The 25,320-nt window shown below is 34.3% G+C and overlaps 1 protein-coding gene across 1 annotated transcript; it reads left to right on the top strand.

Annotated features, from left to right (window-relative positions):
- The first annotated feature begins 22,847 nt into the window (after positions 1-22,847).
- LOC127129187 (protein cornichon homolog 4) lies at positions 22,848-23,859 on the top strand. The gene is made up of 4 exons (XM_051058465.1): positions 22,848-23,008; positions 23,097-23,278; positions 23,579-23,701; positions 23,796-23,859. Exons 1-4 carry the CDS (start codon positions 22,937-22,939, stop codon positions 23,827-23,829), a joined length of 411 nt encoding a protein of 136 aa, XP_050914422.1. The 5' UTR covers positions 22,848-22,936; the 3' UTR covers positions 23,830-23,859.
- The last annotated feature ends 1,461 nt before the right edge of the window (positions 23,860-25,320 follow it).

Here is a 25,320-nt window from a genome sequence, read left to right as displayed (position 1 = left end):
GATTCTAGCGTCGGCTCGATCCAAATGATGTTTCAATCGTGTGCACACTCTTTCTGACTCTTCGGTCTTCAGCTTCTCACGTTCCAGAGTATCCTTGTATTTCTGAATGGTATTCTCCAATTCACGAGTATGAATCTCAGAAATCAACCGTGCTTCCCTTTTCATTTCAAGGGTCAGCTCCAAAGTCTTGTTGAGCTTTTGAATCCGGAGTAAAGCTCTATCTAACTCTTCTTCCTTTGATTTGAACACAAATTTAGTGCTATAGAGCGCTTGTCCAAACTTTTCCCTCCTTGCTTCAGACTCTCTAGCTCTTTTGTTGGAGACTTCAAGCTCTTTGTCCTTCTTTTGTTGATCGTCTTTCAAGTTCCCATTCTCTATCGAGACTCGGCCAAGCCTGATTCTCAAATCAGCATTTTCCAATTCCAACTCCTTGATACGGTTGTTGAGCCTCTCTACATCTTCAGGTAATATGGGTTCTGGCTCCGGAACCAATGGATAGATAGAAGGATCAAATGGATAAGGGAGTTTAATCATCTGAACCCTCTCTCTAACCCAACAAGTGTAAGGCTCTTGGGCAATGACATTTCTCTTACCCAACTCCTTACCTTTCCTGATAACTGCTTGCCAAGACCTCTTGATCTTTTTCACCATGGGATGATCCGCTTCAACACCATGTAAGATGAAAGGCTCTAGAGCTTCAGCTTTTGGAGGGCCATTCATAGGGTACCCATGTTGCCTTAGAGATAACATGGGGTTATAGTTGATGCAACCCTTGGTTCCTATCAACGGCACATTGGGAAAGTCTCCAATGCTGACAATCACATTCTCGGTTTCCCAATCCCTGATATACCACTTAACATGACTAGAGGTGAGGGAAGCTAACTTCTGGAAGGGCTTGAGTTCCTTGGAGACAAAAGGACCCTCTTCGGGCATGTGGGATCTAAACCAGGCGTGCAACAACTGTGCGCAACATAAGACAATTCCTCCCTTCCTCTCATGACGATCATGGAGAGTGTAGTAGAGATCTGCCAAGAGGAATGGTACAGGGTTACCAGAGAGGAAAATTCTCACCGCCAGGTGGTCCACGAAATGGTCAATATTTGGGAAGAGAACTATCCCATATACCAACACGGCTAACACAGCATAAAAGGCTTCCCAATTCCCTTCTTTTTCCATCTTCTTGGCCTGATCTTCCAAGAACTTCCTAGAAAAACCACTGAAAGGTCCCCTCACATCCCAATTATCCACGACTTCAGAAACTTTCAGACCCAAAGCTGAAGCTATTCTCTTGGGAGGAATATCTTCATCAAGCTTAGGAAATGGACTGTGATCCTTCAAATTCCGGCCTATGATCCTCTCAACCTCCTCCAAAGTAGGAGCCAACTGGAAGTCAGAAAATGTGAAACAACGTAGAGGTGGATCATAGAACTGAGCAATAGTCACTGCGGTCATCATGTCCATCTTCTCATTCAGGATGTCCAGAATTCTTCCATAGTTTTGTACAAAGTTGTTGAGTTTGAGTGGTGTTATTTTGGCACTCAACTTCTGCAGGCTGGTAAGGTCCATGTTCTTGTATTTGAACTGAAAAGTGCCTCTTCTCTCAGGATTCATCTTGCTAACAAGTCTTGGATTCCTAAAATAATGCGAAACAAACTAAGAGTTTTGCTTTTTATGCATATGCAATGAATGGATGGATGGATGCAATGTTTTTTTGTTTTTTTGTTTTTTTTTTTGGATAAGTTCAAAGGTCCGAGGTATGGATAAATTTGATTGCTTTTTCCAAAACGGGGTTCTCACCGGGTATGATCTAGGGCTTTGTTACAAAGGATCCCCAGAGTCATTGATTCACAAGAATGTTTGACGCTTACGGGAAATACTTTCCGGTCGTCAACTCCATCAAAGGAATCTATTCTGGGTGAGGTTCTCGTACCGACCCTTACGAAGTATTCACCTCGGGAGTCCGTACTACGCAACCATCGACTGGGTTCTAGACAGGGTACTCAGAGTCATGGATTCGAAAGACTGTTTGACGCTTACGGAAAATACTTTCCGGTCATCAACTCCATCTAGGGAATCTATTCTGAGCGAGGTTCTCGTATCGATCCTTACGAAGTATCCACCTCGGGAATCCATACTACGCAACCATCATTTCTAGTTGGCCAAAGGTTCAATGTTCTAAAAGGTTCTTAGAGTCATGGACCCCTTTGAAACATCGAAGCTTACGAGGTATACACCTCGGGCGATAATATTTGCAAAAAGATCTACTCTAAGTGAGGTTCTCGTACCGACTCTTACGAAGTATACACCTCGGGAGTCTGTACTACTCAACCATCATCTTATCTTATGTTTTTTCACTCTAGACTCGGGTGTAGAGTCTTTCCCACATGATTTGCAATCAAATACCCAAGTACCAACAATCACAATAGAACCAATATCCAACAAATATAACAATATAATGATAAAGATAATAAAACAATAAAGAAAAGCCACACAATCAAACAAACAAAGGTACACAAACGTCCTAACTAGGCTTGACTCGCTTAGGGAACAAGTGTGCATTTGACTCCCCAGCAGAGTCGCCATCTGTCGCACCTCGAAAAAATGGGGGATACGACTACAAAGCGAAGCGCGATCGCACGCTCGCAATGATGGACTGAACAGAGTCGCCACCGAACTTTATTTATTCCTAAAAAGGAAAGGGGAAATATCGATAAAACCCAAGACAAATGAAAGGATAAGATATGGTCATCGCAACCAATATCAGGGTTCGGGAGTCGATTACGCAAGGGGAAGGTATTAGCACCCCTCACGTCCGTTGTACTCAACGGGAACCATTAGGTCAGTTGTGTGCGTTAATGTTAGTTTGTAAAGTTAGGCTTTTCAGTTTATTAGGTGGGAAAGAAAGAATAGAAGAGGGGATAAAGTTTTTGGATTTTTTAACGAAGGACTAAACCTAAGTTTTTTATTAGTGGGCCTGACAAGATTTAAAAATCCTGCTCCTACGTATCTCAAAAGAGAAATCAAGGCTTACGTAGTTCTGGGTAGAAAAATGTTTGTTTGTTGGTCGATTTTAGCGAAAACTATACTGTATTAATCGACAAAAACATCGTTTTACCCAAAACAGATGAGGAGTGGACGCGTACCACACATCGAACGGATTTATAAATCTACATTCGGAAAAGCGTCATTTATCTCTACTCAACAATCGTGGCCGAAACATTGTTTTGTATCACTTAAGACAATATATCTTTCATTTATGAAAAAGGTTTTTGATTAATCGCACGGCGGCGAGAAAAGGGTTTGATTGGTTGGATGTATTTTGAGTGATGGCGAGAACTTGGATGAGCGAGATATACATCTCGAATCCTAGCCTCAGGAGTGCATGGTATACACCATGTTCCATTTCCATCTTTATTGAAAGAAGTTAAGATAGGAATTAAGTATTTTTTTGGAATTTGATTGAGAAAGGGTTTGAAGAAACCGCATTGACAGTTTTAGACGATGGCGAGAGTTAAGATTGGCGAGGCATACGTCTCGAATCTTAACCTCAGGAGTGCATGGTATACACCATGTTCCATTTCCACCTTTATTGAAAAAGTGTTAAATAAGATTTAGGTATCTTAGATTTGATTGAGAAAGGGTTTGACGAAACCACATTGACAATTTTGGACGATGGCGAGAGTTAAGATTGGCGAGGCATACGTCTCGAATCTTAACCTCAGGAGTGTGCGGTATACACCACGTTCCGCTTCCATCTTTATTGAAAAGGTCTTAACTATAAATTAATATTTTTTTGAGTTTTTATTAGAAAAAATGGCTTGACGTTGGATCAAGCATTTGATGAAGTTTGAGAGAAATGGAATAGAATAGGAAGGAGAAATGAATTGATTCGTTTATTGAGAAAATACTCGACGTTGGATCGAGTCATATTTTTTTGTATTTTTTGAAATTGTTGATTTTATTCTTGTGTTAGTATTAACTAAACAACCAAGCAATAAAGAAATAAAATAGTACAAGATTATTACACATCGGGGGAGTGGGGTACATTTTGTCAAATGGGGATTCAAAATCATGAAATAATTAAATCGGGCCCAAACAACAAATAATGCATGAGTGTAAGTGCAAGAGAACCGGCTCATTGTAAGAAAGCCCAAGAGTAAGCTATGTGAGGTTGATGGCGATGCTTAAAAAGCAATCGACTTACAAGGGTGTGAAAATGGGCTCGATATTGAATCGAGAAAAGTGTGATTTTTATAATTTTAAAATGGTTTTGAATGAATGATGCAATTAAAAGAAAACAAATCTATGTTATTAAACAATAATAAAAACTATGAGTAATAAAGCATAAACATAAAAGAAAATATTAAAAGAAAAAAAATGCTACACATAGGGGTATCGAACCCACTACACTAAAGACCTAGAAAACACTCCTCTCCACCAAGCCACTTACCAACTAGTTGTTATTTTAATACTAACTTAAATATATAAACTAAGATAAATTAAAAAAAGAATTAAAATAAACTAATAAAAAAACTGGTGGACTACCCTAATTAAACCCAGCCACTTGGCTGTTGGGTTTTAGAGGCTAAGGGTTGGGAACATAAAATAGCACTCAACTAGAAACAGATACCAATAAACCACAATAAACCACAGTTAATGACTACTTAAAAACTCTAAACATTCACTTAATGGGATTTAAAAGTCTGTTTTAAAGAAAAGGAATAAAGCATTGAATAAATAAAAAAAAGAAAAGAAAAAAAAAAGTGAGGACGCAAAACAGAGCTCAATCGTCCTCCCCTCTCATTCGCTTACCGCTCACGAACTCTCTCCTCATTCATTCTCTCAAGTTCTCTCTTCAATCGCTCTCCCTCGCATACCTACCGCTTACCCATCGCTAACCTCACTCACCTCCCTCACAATCTCAATCAATCGTACATGAAACAAAAACGGGAAGCTCACCTTGCTCAGGTAACAATCGACCCTCTTTGCTTCACCTCCCTCAATCGGTTTTTGCTTTTGATTTGGGATTTAGGGCTTTGGTATCTTGTTCGCCGTTTTCTCCTCTCTCAATTTTTTCGTCCTCTGATTTCTTCTGTCTATTTATGTTCACAGCCTAGGGTTTTGGTTTGATACTCAAAAGCTCAAAGAAGCAAATTCCAGAAGTGCTTTTTCTGCTCAAAAACGAGTTTGTCCTATTTGATGCTATTTTCCGGAAACGGTAATATGAACTCCTGCTTTCTCTTCGCTTTGTCCTTATGCTCAATTGGGATTTTCTGGATTTTAATGCTTTGACTAATAATCTTATTCTTTTTTACTGCAGTGAAAAAATTGAACATCGGTTTCGGTTTTGTACTCGGTTTTGGGTAGCTTGTGCGAAGGCTGGTCGTCCAACCTTGAGGGCAGGTAATAGGAGAGACTAACAGTTTATGGATTCTAGACTTTGGTTTGGGGAATTTACCAATGATGTGTGTCGTGCATTATGTTGTTGCATTCAGTTATTTTTCTTTTCTTCCCTTTGTTCTTTCTGAAATTTGTTTATCTCTGCCTCCACAGAATGGGCTAATATTTTCTTGGTATCCATCTTGTCAGCAGCATAATTTGGATTTTGTCTTCAAAATCAACTTCAGATGTATCGATCAACTGATAGCTGGTACGGATCACATGGGAATTATCATAACTGTGAGATGAAGGAAACAATCTTCAAGCTTTCCTTTTATTGAAAATATCAATGCCGTCAAGTTGTAACCAGAAGGTTCTAAATTGACTGTTATGGTTTGGTGTGTTTCTTGCAGGTTATGGTTATGTTTGTTGTAATGACAATGCCGACATTCACTTACGATAATTTGAGTGATTCCAATTGGCTTTATTGACTTGAAATCCAGGAGAAGGAGTGAAGCTATTTCTTTCAAGAAACTTAAGTCCGAGATTTTGGCGGCGTAGTCGTCAGTGAGTTGAACAGATGAAGTGTTTAGGCTGCTATGGGCGAGCGGAGGGTTTAGCTGGTGCATATGTTGAAGGCAGTAAACCGTGCCAATTGCAACTCTAAGTCTTGTTCCCCCAATCCAAGTGTTCGGCTTCTGAGCTGAAACCAATGAGTGTTTTGAATCCTTTTTTAGACCTTGTTTCTGTTTGTTAGAACCTGAAGTTGAGCCATCGTTGGCTTTCACAGTAGGAGATTTCCGAGTATTCCTTTTAACTTGTCCCTTTTCAACTGTTTGAGAACTGATATATATTTTTTTCAACAGATGCCAAATCATGCTTCTTCTTCAATTTAGGAAGAGGTGCCTAAAAGTGTGACCTAGTCCATCGGTCAAGCCAGTTTTCAGCCAAGTGAGGTTCTCCAAAATCGCTTCTGATAGATAGAGGAAAAGCATGGGACGATGCAGCCAGCAACTTATGAACAAAGACATTATCAGGCAACTTCTCTGCCTCTGTAGATGTAACTGAGCCAATAGATTTTGAACATTGAGTATCCTTACGAATTTTCAAGACCTCAAGCCCAATATCAGCACGCCTAACATTGTAACCACGAGCCAACGCTTGGACTTTAACGATTCTCTTCACACAATATAATGCAGAAACAGCTTGTCTTCTAACCAAGTGACCACGAATAAGAGCTTGCAGCTGTGTGATAGCTTCGGTTTAAGAGTCTTTTCATAGGCTATATAACGCTTCAGTTCTGCTGTAGTGAATGTTGGAGCAAGAGCATCTTCACGCTTTTGATGAATGGTTTTAGGATTTCCTTATTGAAATTTTGTAAATCCATGTTTGTAATGAGTATGATTACGAATTGTAATTGTGAAAATTAACAGGGATGCATGTTGTTGTTATGGAACTCTTTTGGAATTGGGATTTGTTTTTTTTGAATAATTGTTTTGGATTAATGAACTTTGGGTTAATTGGTTAATTGTTATGATTGAATGGATTTGGATGTGAAATGGTTTAAGTTGGATCCAAATGGATAATGAAAATGGATATGAATTTGAAAATGGATTTAAAAAATAGAGTTAAAAAAATGGATATGGATTTTTAGGAATAATCCAAGACTGATCTAAATATCAATTTAAATAATAATAACAAATCAGCAAAAACCAAATAAAAATCGAATTAATCTATAATTCGTTAAAATTACTTTGATATCAACTCTAACATTCATTTAGAAATTAAAATCAATTAGAGTTTGAATCATTAGTAAAATAAACAATTAAGATTAAATTGAAATTTGGTATTAAACTTAATTCGAAATTAAAATCAAATTGAAAATTAAAAAAAAAGTCAAATAATTAAAATCCAAATTATAATAAAAAACACCATGATCAAGAAGCTAGATAATGACCAATGTTTGTTAATAAAAAAATGGATTTGGGAGTGAATGTATGCAAATGAATTTTAGGCCAAATGCCAAATAAAAATAAAAAAAATTCAGGACCAAAATCGGGGTATGACACAATCCATCACATGGATCATTTCCAACTCTTGCTTCTAAACGTATATAATCTTATTATAATTTGTTTAGTTAAGTTTGACCCATTGTTTTAGCAATTGGATATTACAATTATCCCATCGCACCTTACTAATATAGAATATGCACCTCGATTAGGCGTAACCTACATTATTCGATACTAGTCTTGATGAGTGATAAAACTTCGAAAGCATAAACTTAATATTTAATTTGAGGGGATTTGCAATTATTCTAATCACACCGGCTTATTTATCATATAAATCGTATCTCACATGCATCAACATACATTCACATGCATCAACATACATACAAAACGAAACAGTTATGGCCCCTAGCGCAATTGTTCTCCCAAGCCAATGAGAGAACGCAAGCTAACCTAATAACGATCTAAGCTTCTCCAAGCAAGACCTTCAAGGTTGTCCTCCTTTGATATTGTATTCTTCACTTTCTTCATAACATTACATTACATAAAAGAAACTTGTCTTACATGCAGGTCGTATTTTAAAATCCCAAACCAAAATAAAGAAAAACTAAGGCCATAACGGATCACCACAAGACAATAATAATAAACACATTATTATTATTAATTTAAATTCTGTTAATTAAATAAACCAAATTAAATTTCGGCGACCGATCACACTACGTTGAGTTAGCTGGGGGTTCCACTGCCCGGGCAGCGCCCCGACGCAAAATTTTAATGAATAATTCATTTGAAATCGATGTCGATTTTTGCATCAACACTTGATACTTTAAAGCACAACTCTTGCGCAGTCACAACCCTAATCACACAACTCTTTGACAACACAACCCTTGTATCGTCATGAACCCTAATGTACCAATTTCATACCCTCAAACACACCTCGATTGTTAATTCAGTATGATTGATCAACACATTACTGCTTCACCATACTTTCGTCGGATTACGGAGAAAATGAACATTGATCGCTCAAAGGAAAATAACCATTAAGTGTTTGGATGAACAAAAGAGAAACAGTATATCATATATACCGTATTTTGCATCAGAATTACTTATATCATATATATAACTTGATTGATCTCAATTGTGTAACCTATGGACGATCGATGTATCGCTGCTTCACCATACTAACGTCGTATTTCGAAGCATAGTCAACATCAATCATCCAAATTATGCACACATGATGCCAAATTTAATTACTCGTTTATTCTTTGATTCATTCTGTCTTTTAATCGTATTAATACAGAAAATAAACAGCTATCAGATGCATGGTTTCGTAAGTGGCTCTAATACCACTGAAGGAGAATAGCGATCCAAAACACAGCGGAAATTAAAATTTTCTCCTTTAATGATCCTTACGAATGGGCATGATCAGTGATAGAATCATTACCTCTTGTGGTGATTGAAACATTTGATGCAGATCTAAGGAGTGATCATGAACATTGAATGGTGACAACGCCTTTACTCAGTCCACACGAACGGATTCCTCCAATCCCAATGCTAGCTGCTATGAATGAAGGCTTTGAGTGAGAGAGAGAGAGAAACAAAACTTCAACTGCATAAATGCTTCTGCACAAGGGTTCTATTTATAGAACCACTTGTGTGGGTTGCAAGCTAAAAAGCCCAATTAAGTGTATGTGACCACAATCTTATGATATGCCAAAATCACTTAAGCGCGTGGTACCTTACCATATTTCGTATTCTACTTAAGTACATTGTACCTTACGATGTTCTACAATTCACTTAAGTGCATCGTACCTTACGGTGTTCCTTATTTACTCTATCTCTCATCAATCCATTCTTTTGTGTGTGACCCTGTAGGTTTTCGCGATATTAGCAATTATATTAAATCACGTATTTAACATAATAAATAGTGAGCGGTATCTAGCAACAAATCACTGCTACCCAAGACACGAAAATATCATGTGATCTGACAAATCCTTTTGTGATAGTACTTATGTGCATAATTACCCTTTTGCCCATATGTCTATATTGAACACAAGGCATATATCGTGTCATCCTTGTCCAGTTCAATATTGGGCCCGTAGACATTTATCCCATGACGCAGGATGGGAAAATTCCATCTAGGTCACTCATGTCCCTCGGCATGTTTCGTGGAGTACCCATCAATTGTCTTTATGGTCATCTAGTTACGGGCAACATTTGATTAGCAATAAAGCACTCGACTCTACGTCTAGGGTCCATAGTGGTTTCATGTCGAAGGGTGGTTTACACCACTATCACCATGAGAATAACTTATGACACTTTCCATAACATTCTATACGGTATTCTCATAGCGGGTCAATCCAGTATAAATATTACTCCTAATATTCATACCTATGTTTAAGACTTGATAACTCCTTATCCATGATCCATGATCATCAGTCTATATACATAATAGTCTTAATGCTTTAATGTTATCCGACTTCATAACAAAGCTCGACTACAAATACTATAAGAATAGCGTCCTTATGTTTAATGGGATCTCATGATTAAGTCACACTTGATACATTAAACGGACTATCTATTCTAGGGACTTTATTAAACACAAATAATAAAGAAAAAGCCTTTTATTATTAATAAATAATTCGATACAAGTACCAAAAGTATTGGCCTCTTGGGCTTACACCAACAATCATGACACCAGGATCAGGACATGTCACACCAGAAATAATTCCGTAGATAACATATGTCGTATACGATGTCACGAAACCAGGTTCCCGACATGTAACACCAGAAACAATTACAGTGTAAAAAGTAGGATGTAAATAACACAGGTCAATTGTTAACCCAGTTCGGAGCAACGTCACCTACATCCAGAGGCATCTAATCCAAGAAGGAAATCCACTATAATAGTACTAGTTTGAAGTTCTAAACAACCTCTGGATTTATAAACTTCTCATCTAATCACTACCCTTGGAATTTCTATATTAGACTCTTCTAGATATGAGACCCTTCTCACTTTCCTTCAATCACACACAGTGATAATGACTTTAATCAAATAATAGAAGATACTCTTCTAAAACATGTAATCCGATCTTGCTTAAACGCTTATGAGTGATTAACAATTACAACTCAAAGACACAGTCCAACTCTAATATCAACGAGATATAAAAGTGGCTCACATATAAAAAAGAACACTAAAACCCTAATTTTCCAATGCTCAAGCGTAGATATCTCTTATGTATTTTAGGTTTAGTAACGTCCTCTTTAAATAGCCTTTAGTAAGCATGACCTTTGGGCTAAAGAAATAGCAGATCAAAATAAACCAAATTAAATCAAATTTGATCAAATCAAGTTTGATGTCTCCTTAAATGTTTTGACATATGTTCTGCATAATATCTGATCAAATCAAATTTGATGTACCCTTAAATGTTTTGACATCCATTCCGTATAATCAAATCTGACGTGTCCATAAGTGTTTTAATATCCAATATGCACAATCTTCTGCAGAAACAAATCAAATGTCTCCTTAAATGATTCGACATCCATTCTGCAAAATCTTCTGCAGAATCAAATCAAATTTGATTTAATATTTCCTTAAATGTTTTGATAACCATTCTTAGAAAACATTGCACAAATAGAACCATTCTTTGAGCCTCCAAAATACGCACTTTGAACCGAAAAATGCATGAATCAAATCATCAAGGAATCTTCACTAAACACGCGCTGAAAAATAAATCCTCAAAGAAACCGAAACAACAACATGCCGCAATGTCGTACAAGCATGTCAAGACACTGTGTTCAACATCTTTCTATTTCAATTGTTTTAACAAAATGCTGCCAATCACAAAACACATAACTAACGCAAAGGTTGAAGATATGAATAGTTTCTGAAGAATCTCACACTTACACATAACTAATTCTCACAAGATCCACATTCTAGAAAAATAATTACAAGTTATTAACAAGGAGATAGGTGTTGGTGAATAAAGAACACACATTTGACTTTTCTCAAAGTTATGGGAAAATGGTTTTTGGATTCTTAGTGGATGCTCAAAGATTGATCAATTCAATCACTAAGAACATCTCTAATGGTGCAACCCATTTTTGGGTTCTTTGTGGACCCAATAAGCCACATCATCTTGAAGCAAGTCATCCAATTTTAACTCCAATGTTTGGGAAAACGTAGTTTTGAAAATATTTGTGAAATGAAATCAGAGTTTAAAATATTTTTGAAAAACTTAGCAGCGGAAATTAAAAAAGTTAATGGAAAGAGATGAGCACCACGATATATGGAGGTTCAATCAAACAGTAAAATGACCTACTCCTTTCTCCAAGAGTAGATCTTGAGAGTACCCAACAAATTTTGAGATCTTTTAGTAGGAAAGACTCACGAATCCCCTTTTACAAGGAAATGATGGTTGACCTCCAACTAAATGATACAAGACTTTAGAATATAGTAGTTTGAGTCTTTTCTTCAAAACAGTGAATCCATGCGGCTAGTCCTTTCTTCACAAGCGAAAACCTTGGAGTGGATAGTCTTTAACTTCCTAAACCTTGCAAGCTTTTACACGGGCTGAGATCATGAACCTTACACCTTGGTTTTACATGGAATAACATATAACATAAGAGATTTTAACACTGGGGTAATCTCAAACCAATGAAGTTTTTAATATCGAGTTAAGCTTCAACCTATTTTGGTTTTAATACCGTGATGACCAAGAACCTAGGAGATTTTATCACGAGTTGATCTCCAATCTAAACTAGGACTGGATCACACAATCCAAAACCAAAGCCTTTTATATGTTTAACTTCTAACCCAAACAATTCCTTAAATGGATAATATTCAACCAAGGTGTATTCAAAAGATTCCCTTGGTGAATTTACAATTCTACCCTTTCTAGAATTATAATTATGTCCTCACTCGCAAAAGGACTTTCTCATAAAATTACTTAGGCTAAAATATTAGTGAGAGAAAGTTAAGTAAAACTTTAGAGAGAGGGAGAGAGAGTGATAGAGGTGTGTCAAAACACGGTTCTAAATGAAAAAAAAAACGTGAAAAGGGACATCTATTTATAGGCCAGAGGTTGGCTCCAAAAGTAAATTCCAATAAAAAAAATTTATAACATTCTAATCGATTGGAACATTATCACATTCGATTAGAAGTTTATAAATACAATCAATTGTAAGTTTATAAAAGGAAGGAACATATATCTATCCATTTCACATCATTACGGTGTTGTCTCAATTGCTTATGGCTCAATTTTGAACTGAGTTAATCGATTAGATAAATGTCGCAATCTGTTAAATAAGTTAAAATTTCACCTATAGATATTTTGACCGTTCCTAGTTCATTTGGCACAACTTTAAGATATTTTTGAAGCATTTTCTTTGGTAAAATGTTTTGAAAATCATTTTTTTGTGCCTGTGTGTTCTTTAGATATGCACTTTTTACGTTAAAGTCCTTATGCATTTATATTAGGGTCACTCACTACTAAATTATGAGGATTATCCAGTAATTCAAGACTTTACATATACTTCACTTGTATGGACACTTGCTCGAGTAACTTGAAATGAGGCTTTAGATTATATTCCATTTGATTTTCCTCATCGGATAATCAAGTCCATCAAACCTTAATGCTTAGGTTTGCATATTTATCCACTTAACCGTTCATGATTGACTTATCTTAAGATATTTAGTTGTCATTATCAAAAGTTGATGTCCTTGTTAAAAATATATCACCTGCAAAGTAAGGTTCCACATTCTCCTTCTTTTATATGATGATAATACATCTCTCAGAGGATATGGTAAAATTAATAATACACATATATTTGGAGTGTTTAAACTCCCCGTGAGTTAAATAGAGAGTACACCCTACTCCCCCAAAGAGTATACTTCTCCCACTTTGTCAAAATGAAAAAGGCGGGTAAATATGCATTGCGAAAATTAAATATGCAAACAAGGAAAATTTAGACATTTATAAAGAAAAAGCAAACACTATTATTTTTACTAATCAATACAAATTACCAAAGGAAATTCTTGCGGAATTGAATACATAATAAGGAAAAGTGATGGATTAAAGGTTTGCAAGATAAAATAAGACAAAAAATTTAAGTGAGATTATTATGCATCAAGATCACCATAGATGAATAGGTCATATGGTAGTTGGGTTTGGTCAGGGATGAAGTGGCGTAATATGAAGTCAATCTTCTCGTTTGTTACATTTATTGTCTACTTATGATTTTCAGGAGATCTTTGGTTGTGAGTATTTATGGGGAACTATCTGCGCTTTATATTTCTATAGGTATTTCCTGACTTTTAGCTTTCCTTTTCTTCTCATTAGATGATGCCTTTTCAATGAAGCTTCCATTTGTCAGCTCGTACTTCATTGATGGTATGACATAGGTTCCTATTATGGTTGTTTCTTCCTTGAGCTCTTCATCTTCAAAGTCGTACCATGTTTCTTCCATAATTTTTGTGACTAGATTTCAAAATGGGAGGTGTGTATCTTTTTCATTGATTTTTATCATGTAGTCAATTATTTGTTGTACCCAGTTTACCTTGCGTTTGTTTTCTATCAACCATATTATTTCTACATCAACCTGGATTAAGAGACTGAAATTCCTTTTTATGGGAAAAAGGATATGATTTATAACATAGTGAATCATTCGACTTCCATGGTGGATATATCAAGTAGTGAATGAGTAAGGTATGTGTGATGTTAGTTCTTTCATAAGAGACGATGCATCGATAATGTAGTTGTACTTGTTGGCTTTGTCTTTGAGATCGATGATTCTATCTTCATGAGGAAGATTTAGCATCTCTCCAAATTCTTCTACCAAGAGATTTATCATATATTTTCTTACTTCGCTTTGAAGAATTCCATCAATGAAGTGAAGGTTTGAGAAGAACATATTCATAAGGGACATATAAATCCTTTTTGAAGGTATATAGAAAAAGGTGGAGTGGTTGAGTTCTTCAAAAGTTTTGGTGAATTTGCATTCTTTGAAATATTCTAGGTCTAGGGTATGAATTCATAGAAGGGTTTAGTTGGCAAAGTGTTGAAAGCACCTTGATTCTTGCTGCCTAGTCGTGAAATCATAACTAAGGGGGGTGGAGTTGAAGCTCAATATTTTTGGATTCATGGTGATTTTTCCAGAATAATCTCATAGACAAGATTTGAAGAAATATGCAACACAAAAGAATGAGAATGAAATGCCTATTTATAGTGTGCCATGTGAGGGTTTGAGCATGTATTCCTGGAAAGCTTTTAATGTCGATCGTGCTGATAAAAAAAATCAAAAGCTTTCCTTTTTGTGTTCCTAATCGATTGGCCAAGAGATCCAATCGATTAGATCTTCGATTTTCTCAAGATTTTATGAAATCTACATAAATGCAAGGATTTGATTTGCTTAAGGCACAAGGTAAACTTCGATTTGATATGGAAATAATTGTTTCAAGCTTTTCTAATATGTTATCAACATGTCCAAACCGATTGAGCTTGTGTTGCTCTGCCTCCTTTGGGCCTTATGTTGGATTTCTACTTTTCAAGATCCCTAATTGTTAATTTTTGCACATATTTACTAAAAAGCACTTAAAATACTCATCTTATGAGTTAGAAAATAATTTAATTTGGTGAGTAAAATTTTAGAAATACTATTTTAAGGGGTTAATCAGATTTTCTTGATTATTTAAGCCTTAAAATAATTTTACCTTATTTATCAAGAAGTATTCATAAATATCTCCTAAAAGGGAAGACACCAAAATGGTGTATCCTCCTCCACACATCGTTGGATGCGATAGTTGGTAAAACCACAAAATCAATGAGTCCATCATAGACATATTCATTCAACTGATTACTAAGGATCATATATATTGAGATATTCTCAAATAATTTTCTTTGATAACAACTATTGACATTTTTTATCATCTGTTTATCCTTGGATATAAAAGTATACTTAAGAATAATACCATGCTTTTCACAGCTTCGTTACTAATCGTAAAAACTCCAAGTTGTAAAGCATACCTGCAAAATAATAAGGTTTCACCTTTGGTGCCCATATCTTTTTGGGCTCAGGTGAATTAGTCACAGAAGATCTAAGGTGTTTATCTTTAGATCCTTTTAATTTGTCAAAACAAAAGGGTTCTAACTGTCCTATTCTTTTATAGTGTATGAATTTAAAAATTGGACACTTGTTGTCTTTTAGATATACACATTTTCTTGGTTTTCTATCCCTTATGAATCATATTCTATATAGGGAAGGTTTTTTACTAGATAGGATTAGGTCAAGCTTTTCTTTTCCTTGGGTAATCTTTCCTAAGGTTTCACGAAGCCTTGCTACTTCTTTTGTAAGGGAGCTACACCACTTATGTTCTTCTTTCGAGTTTCTAAGATTGGTTATCTCTATTTTGAAGGATTTTTTTATTTCCTTAAGATATTATAGGGATTCTATAAGACTTAGGGTACACTCTCTTAGTTTATTATTTTACTCCACTAATTGACCACTCAATCTAAACATTTGTGCATAATATGGTTTGATACTTGGAATAGTATCTCCCTCATAGGATGCCTTTAAGCTAATTTCATCTTCTTCGTTGGAAGAAGAATTTTCCATATTTCTCCCTGAGGTTGATGTTTCTCCTCATCTTCTTCATTCGAGTATTGAAGAAACTTATTCATCTTCTTTGTTATTCCTCGAACAATAGGATTATTCATAGGATGTTTAATTTTACGAGGATCATTCAACTACTAAGTATGTTCTTTCGAAGATTGCATAGGAGTTGTATGATATGAGTGTGATGAAGTTGATGTTTATTTAGTTTGGATTCATTCATCTTTGTGTAGTTGAACTGGATTGTTCTCCTTTTCTAGGATTTCCTTCTTTCTTGATTTTTCCTAAAATTCATGAAGGCTACCATTTTTTGATTTAAGGATTGGATTAAATTCCAATTTTTAATTCTTAGATATTTGTTAGTAATGCAGTTCCCAACAAGATTTCCAATATTTTTAAATTTATAAAAGAAAATCCATGATGGATATCATTATTTTCTGTGCCTAGTGTGTTCATCTTCTCTTTTTCGATACCAGGAGAAACTCCATATATCCTTTCAAGAGTCTCCCACATTTCCTTGAAAATTTTACAATGATGAACATCATAAAGCTTACTATCATCTAGTGACATTATTATAAAATTCTTTGTTTTTAGATCTATCTGTATCTTTCGCTTTTCTTCTCCAGTCCAAAGGGAATATGGTTTATCTACTACTTTATCATTTAATTGATGAGTATGGTAAATCGGACCATTGACTATAGTTTTCCATAAATCATAATTTATACTTTGAAGAAAAATTCTAAACCTAACTTGCCAAATATTAAATCTACTATGATTAAAAGGTGGTGAGGTGTTTAGAAAAGATCTCTTGTCGTATGTCATCTTCCACCTGAGACAATTAGTCCTTAAACATAAGTTAGGCTCTGATGCCACTTGTTGGACTTGAGACTTCGTACATAAAAGGGGGTGAAATGCGTGGTTTGAAAAAAACGTGGTTTTGAAAATCTTTCTGAATAAAATCAGAGTTAAATTTTCTTTTTTGAAAAATTTAGTAGCGGGAAAATAAAAGGCAGAAATTAAAAGAGTTAAGTGAAAGAGATGAACACCATGATATATAGAGGTTCAGTCAAATAGTAAAACGACCTAGTCTTTTTCCTAATAATTGATCTTAAGAGTATCCAATAAACTTTGAGAGCTTTTAGAAGGAAAGACTCACAAATCCCCTTATACAAGGAAATGATGGTTGACCTCCAACCAAATGATGCAAGACTTTGGGATATATCAGTTTGAGTATTTTCTTCCAAACAATGAATCCAGTCAGGCAGTTCTTTCTTCAAAAACGAGGACCTTGGAGCGGTTAGTCTCCAAGTTCCTAAATCTTTCAAGCTTTTACTCGGACTGAGCTCACGAACCTTTAACTTCGGTTTTACACGGGATAACCAATAACATGTGATATTTTAACACCGGGATAATCTCAAACCTATGAAGCTTTTAATACCTGACTAAGCTTCAACCTATCTTGGTTTTAATACCAGGATGACCAAGAACCTAGGAGATTGTATCACGAGTTGATCTCCAACCTAAACTAGGACGGAATCACACAATCCCAAACCAACATTTTTTACGTGTTTAGCTTCTAACTCAAACAAGTCCCTGAACAGACAATATTCAACCAAGGTGTATACAAAATATTTCCTTGGTGAATTTACAATTATAGTCTTTCTAGAATTACAATTATATCCTCACTCACAAAAGAACTTTTCTCCCAAAAGCACTTAGGCTAAAATATTAGTAAGATAAATTTAAATAAAAGGGGTGTATATATATATATATATATATATATATATATATATATATATATATATATATATATATATATATATAGAGAGAGAGAGAGAGAGAGAGACATGTGTCAAAATATAGTTCTAGATGAAATCAAATGAGAAAAACGACTTCTATTTATAGGCAAGATGTTGGCTCAAAAAGGAAATTTTAATAAAAGCTTTTTATGACATTCTAATCGATTAACACATATTCACCATCAATTTGAAGTTTGAAATATAATCGAATGAAAGTTTATACGAGGAAAGAAAGGATATCTAGTCGTTTCACATGATTAAGGTGTTGTCCCAATCGCTTTGGCTCAATTTTGAATTGAGCTAACCAATTAGACAAATTTCCTAATCGATTAGATAAGTCAAAATTTCGCTTATAGCTATTTTGTCAGTTCCTAATTCATCTGTCACAACTTAAAGATATTTTGTAAGGTATTTTCTTTCGTAAAATATTTTGAAAATTATTGTTGTATATGTGTGTGATTTATCCATGCATTTTTTATGATTAAGTCTGTATGCTTTTACATTAGGTTCACTCACTACTAAATTAGGAGGATTCTCCAGTACTTCAAGACTTGCCATATAATTCACTTGTGTAGACACTTCCTTAAGTAGCTTGAGATAAGGCTTTATATTACATTTCATTTTATTACCATCATCAAATAGTCAAGCCCATCAAACTCTAATGATTAGATTTGCATCTTTATCTGCTTAATCGTTCATGTTTTTCTTATCTTAAGACATTTAGTTTTCATCAAAGTTGATGTCATTGTTAAAAGCATATCACCTGTAAAACAAGATTCCATATTTATTATTATTATATGCATTGCAATGTTGCTTAAGAAAGAAATAGTTGTCCAACAATGACAACTCCAATGTTTCTTGGTCAATCATATCATTACTCCATCTCGGAAATCTTGTGAAAAACTCCCATTGGAGATGGTCTAATTGATTAACTCCCTTCTCTTGGTTCTTGTTCTACAAAAAAAAACACATAACTATGTAACAAGATATTATGTTGGTCACACTCATTGAGGTGATAACTCTCACACTTATGATGGTTTTCAACAACAACCAACCATTTCTTTTGTTTTTTGAGGTTTGGGTTACGATTTCTATATATCATAGATAAAAAAAAGAGGTAGATGCAAATTGTTCCAAGAGGGTAGACAAAAAAAATGAAATTTTATCAATTTATAAAGTAACCATTCGAATCAAAGAAACAAGAACATGAATCAAATGTTGGGAAGTGGGGAATGAAGTCATGATTCGACTCAAGTAGAGTTGTGATTTGAATCTCACTCTCCATGATTCGAATCAAAGTGAAACAAAGGAAATTTGCAACATTTTCAAAAGTTAATGATTTGAGTCACACTATGTATGATTTGAATCAAGATGGAACAAAGGCAATTCCCAACTTTCACAAGAGCTCATGATTCGATTCACACTTTATGCATGATTCAAATCAAACCTCTTTGTAGTCTTGATTCAAGCTTTTTAACTTGTGATTCAAGTAATACTTAACATAATGATATAACCAAATTGATATGCTCATAAAGTAAAGATTTGTATGGATTTAACTACTTGAGCCTTGAATGGAAATGTTCTCAAAGGTACAATATTAACTATAGGCGAAGCAAATGAACATAGAGGAATCTCAATAAATTACAAGTATTAAGAATAATAATGCACATACACATCGAAGACAAATTACAAATGCACGACAAATCAAATAATGCATGTACACACAATTTGAAAAACTATCAAAACTAAAATGGTACTGACGATGACTACAATTTCAACAAGGTTGATACTATTGCTACTATAGAAATAAATGTTCCCTCTATCACCATGGCTATCCAACAACCTCTTGCAAATTTTTATCATATCTACTCCTCACTTTCCTCGTTATCCTTCTTGTGATTGTAAGTCTACTTATTTGCCTATTTTTTTATTCCATTTATTCCCCTTCTTTTTCCTCTTTTATAACCTTCATACAAATTGTTTGAGCCCTCTTCCTATAAAGAAGCTATGCTTGATCCTTTTTGGCAGCATGTTATGGCATATCAACTTGTTGCTTTGCATAAGACAAATACTTGGGACTTATTACCTCTTTCACTAGGAAAATGTGTTATTGGGTCTCTTGGGTATACATGATCAAAACAATGTATGATGGGCCATTTGAGAAATACAAAGCTCGTCTTGTCAGTGAGGGATTCTCACCGGTATGGAATGGATTATGAAGAAACATTTGCTCTCGTAGCCAAAATTACTACTATTTGTACTCTAATTGTTGTTGCATCTGTTCACAAATGGAATATTTCTCAAATGGATATTTAAAATGCATTTCTAAATATTGATCTTTAGGAGGAATTTTATATGCTACCTCCATCAGGTATTTATCATAATTAAAAGTTGAATAAAATCTTATATGATCTTAAACAATTTCCACAAGCTTGGTTTAATAAATTCACCACTATGATTAAATCTCATTGGATTTTACTCTGGTGATCATGATTCAACTTTATTTCTAAGGACCAATTATCATGGTCGTATTCTATTATCTCTATAGGTTGATGATATAATTATTACCGATGATGATATTGATGTGATTGATGAGTTGAAATTATAGTTAGCTAAACAATTTGAGATGAAGGATTTATGCACTCTATGCTATATTTATTTTAGACCTTAGGTTGCATACTCCCCTAGAGGTTATCTTCTTTATCACTCTAAATATATTGCCAACATTCTTGAACAAACTCACAATTTTTTATACTAGATCAACAAACATCCCCCTTGAACTCAATTGAAATATTCCATTTCTGATGGTGTTTCTTCATTTGATCCCACTTTGTATCGTACTTTGGTTGGTAGCTTGGTATATCTTACTATTACCAAACCACATATTGCTTAAACAGTACATCTTATTAGTTAATTTATTGTTTCTCATACTATAGTGCATTGGACAACCGTTCTTCGCATACTTCTGGGCACTCAATTTCTGAGTCTTATTTTGCCTTCATCTTTTTCTTTGTATTTACATGCTTACTCTTATGCAAATTAAGTTGGTGATCCCATTTATTGCAAGCCTACTACAGACTTTTGTATCTTTCTATGAGACTCTCTTATTTTTTTGGAAGAGAAAGAAGTAAGACATAATATATCATTCTTTAATAGAATCAAAATGTCGTGCTATGGCAACTACCACTTCATTAATAGTATGGTCACGTTGGCTTTTTTTATATGGGCATCTCTCTCTCTCTCTCTCTCTCTCTCTCCCTCTCTCTCTCTCTCTCTCTCCTCTCTCTCTCTCTCTCTCTCTCTCTCTCTCTCTCTCTCTCTCTCTCTCTCTCTCTCTCTCTCTCTCTCTCTCTCTCTCTCTCTCTCTCTCTCTCTCTCTCTCTCTCTCTCTCTCTCTCTCTCTCTCTCTCTCTCTCTCTCTCTCTCTCAACCCACTCCTATGTACTGTGATAACAAGAGTATCATTCAAATTGCTTATAATTCGGTCTTTCATGAGTGCATAAAACACATTGAGATTGACTGTCGCCTTACCCGCCATCATCTTCAGCATGGAACTATTAGTTTACAAATTGTTTCTTCGTCCTTGTAGATTGCTAACTTCTTCATGAAAACACATTTCATTAAACATTTTCTTTTTTTGATTGACAAACTTCTGATACTTTTTGTTAATAAACTTCCGATACTTTTTGTTAATGCATCATTAGTTTGAGGGAGAATATTAAATAATATATTATGTTAAGGGTAGTTTACTCTTTTATTACTTTAGTATATATACTTTTCTAGTACTTTGAATTAAGATACTTTTTGTCATTATTAATGAAACTCTATCCATTTTGTCTTTGCTATTTTTCTACCATTTTTATCCTTATTTTATTATATAATTTACCTAATAACTTCCAATAAAACCGCTATTATTAACTTCAATTAACTTCCTACTAATAACTTCTACATGTTGTATTTTTTATTTTTTTAAAATATAAAGGGAATACCATCTTTTGTTGTAGCCTATTTTTCTACCACTTTTACCCTTATTTTATTGTATAATTTACCTAATAACTTCCAATAAAACCACTATTATTAACTTCCACGTAACGTCCTATTAATAACTTTCACATGCTGTATTTTTTAAAAATTAAATTATATTTAAATAAAAAATGGGTTTAATGGTGATGCACTGACAGTGTAAAAAAGTTTTACACTATCATCCAATAGAAATATATCATTTTTCCATGTCATACAAATATTTTAAAATTTTCAGTCTGATTTAGCGGGATGCATGGTCATCATTGATTGACAGTGTAAAATAAATTTACACTGTCAGTGCATCATCCTTTTTCTCATAAAAAATATCGTTTATATTTTCAATGATGTGCATTAAAAAAACAGACAGACGGACACACGAGTGCCCGTCTGGACGCTAGTAAATTTGTAATGTAAATAGTTAGTACTCCCTTTCAAATATCTAAAGATTTTCTAGGATCTAATTCAAAACAAACATGCAAATATACTTTGAATAATATATGAAGATAAAAAAAAGACCTTACCATACTTCTATAAGATGTATATGAGTTAGTAGTGTCTTATATTCTGCAAAATCAAATTTCTTTAAAAACAACATTGTACACTTAATTTTATGTATATACACTCCATCATAACATGGGTTGATTTAAATGGAAAGAAAAAAAAATAAATCCTCTCGTCATACTTATTTCAAACTCTTTCCGATTTTCTTAAAAAGTTCTTTACAAAACACAATATTAATAGAATCACAAATAATATTATTTGTATCAATTTGAACAATCAAAATTTAATTGATATATAAACATCAATATTTTTTTCTGTCAAAGTAATTCAATGGTTAAAATTCACCATTAAAAATAAGTAAATGGAATATTACATGTTTGAACTCGCATTCTTGTCTTTGCTCGCCTAATAAATGGATCGGTTTTATTGGACATATAAACATGAATATTTATTTTGGTGTATATAAAAGAATGTTGAAAAGGAAAGATAAATAAATAGAAAGAAAGAAGGTTAAAAAATAAAAGCTAGATTTCCGAAAAAGAAGGAAGTTAGTTTAAGAAAAGCAAAGTAGAAGGAGAAACAAACAGAGAGAGGGGGAGGCATGCAGTGGTGGACGTTATGGCGGAAGTGTTTTATTGGATACTATCCTTTGTTCTAATTTTGACCATTTTTTGTCTCCTGGGTTACCAGGTACATTCTACATCGCATTCCACTTATTACAGTTATTAACTACCTCTTTTACGATTCTAAGATCTCTTCAAATCATTGTTAATTGCAGCTTATATTGTTGGTGGATTTGGAGTTTGATTATATAAATCCTTATGATTCAACATCTAGGATAAACCAGGTTATCTTGCCAGAGTTTTTCATGCAAGCAATCTTATGCTTTCTCAATCTTTTCGGAGGACATTGGTTTATATTCTTCATTTCTCTCCCTTGCCTCTATTACAATGCCACCTTGTAAGTTTTCTCTTAACCCTAAATAGTTATTCTATTAATTCTTCCGCCATTCTTAGATTTTGGGTCGAACTCAATCCCGCAAAACCGATCTGGCAGATGAAAATAGCCTTTGCACTAGCTACCAATCATATTTCATGATCATGCAGAGCTTTTTATAGTTCATGTTAAATTCTATAAATTCTATAGCAGCACTGACACCTCTAAAAAAAAGTGTGTCTGTATGTCAAATTATCATTTCTGTCTGTGTACGTTTAAACTGAATATTTATCACATATCATCTGACTTGGAGGCTATAATCAGGTACATTAAAAGACAGCACTATGCAGACGTTACAGAAATCTACAATAAGCTGAATTTTGAGAAAAAGAAACGTCTGTTCAAAGTTGGGCATCTCTTTGTGATATTTATCCTTTCTATATTGAGGTATTGAGATTAAAACTGAGTTGTTTTTGTCAACTATCCTGCATTATTGTAAAGAAAAAGTTGGTGATTGTTTTCTTTTCTGAATATATTTTAGCTTGGTGTGGTCCCTCGCCGACGAAGTGCGTTAACCTGTCTACTTACCTTCTAAGCATATACGGTAAGTTTCCAATTTCCATTATCTTTGTGGTCGAAACTTGTGCTGTTTTGTGTTTTTCTTTACATAACTATATCTGCTAATAATAAGTTTCTTGAAAATATCAAAGCTACAGGCTAGGACATTCAATACTTTCTCGAGCGAATCCGTGGTGCGAGTGCGAGTCATATGTGGTGAGATGGGCTATTAAGAAAGGGAAATTTGAAAAAACAATGTTGGTGTATAGGCAAGAATGAGAGAAAGTGGAGCTTTAGAAGGTGTAAATGTAATGCTTTTTATAGGTGAAGTTTTAGATTCTTTGTTGGTTAGAGTGCTTTAGACATGAAAAAGAAAAGTATTTTTAGATGATACTCGTTTAGTTATACATTCTCTTTTTTCTTTCATTATGTCATATGCATATTTTGAATGTGTTTGTAAATTTATTAAAATTCACTTAGCAACTGCAGCAATGCACATTGCATCGCAACATCCATAACCGCAAACGCATCCGCGATTTAAAACCATTATCTGGATGATTACTTCTCGAGACTAGTTTTTGTCTCTCTTGTTTTCCATCATATCAGTTGTACAGTCTATACTCAGTGTTGTTTAGATTTGTTTGTTCATTTCTGCTAGTATCCATTTGTGTCCATACTTCTAAATTCTGAACATAACACAATTACTGTAAACAAGAGAAACGAAAACTACTCTTCCGAAAGTTAAAATCCTGATTGCGTGTTCCAAAGTTATTTTTCGGATACATATTTAGTATTTTACTGCGTTACTTCATATGCTTGACATTATACGGGGTGCGTCTCAAAGATAATATTCCAACATGAGCATTTTACAATTTTTATAACTTTGACTAAATAATTATCTCTAAAAATTGTATTACATCAATAACACAATTTTATTAAATTGTATATTACATCAAAATCAAAATGTCACAAAACAACCTATAATGTACACATCATTACATCAAATAATATTATCTTGTCTTGGTGTCTTGTCTCTTGGTGTCTTGACTTTAAACACCTATAATTTTAAATAATAATAGTTGTTAGAAAATAACATCATCAAAAATTATAACACACAGTAAATTATGAATGAAGAATATATAGTAAATTTAAACACTTATAATTTTCTCATATGTTTTCTTGATGATCGTTACGAATAGCATGTACGTCATCTCTATCAACTTCTTCATATGAAGTAGACACTTATGCTGCATAAGAAGGAGCGGAAGGAATATCAAAACTTTTATCATCACTATGAGGAATGTGTTTTCCTTTGAGAACAATTGACCATCTCCTCGATAATTCTGCAGAATCTGTCACATAAAAAACTTGTTTTGCTTGAGTAGCCATGATGGATGGTTCAGTGTTATAAGTTGCTTTGTCAAGGTTAACCCGTGTGAATCCTAACTCGTCAGTTTGTACACCATTGTTATTGGGAACCCGCTTGCATTAAAATAAATGCACTTTGA

This window comes from Lathyrus oleraceus, chromosome 3, assembly GCF_024323335.1.
Source record: "Lathyrus oleraceus cultivar Zhongwan6 chromosome 3, CAAS_Psat_ZW6_1.0, whole genome shotgun sequence".
NCBI lineage: Eukaryota > Viridiplantae > Streptophyta > Magnoliopsida > Fabales > Fabaceae > Lathyrus > Lathyrus oleraceus.
The sequence above is the reverse complement of the archived record's forward strand: the minus strand, read 5'-3'. Positions and strand labels throughout refer to the sequence as shown.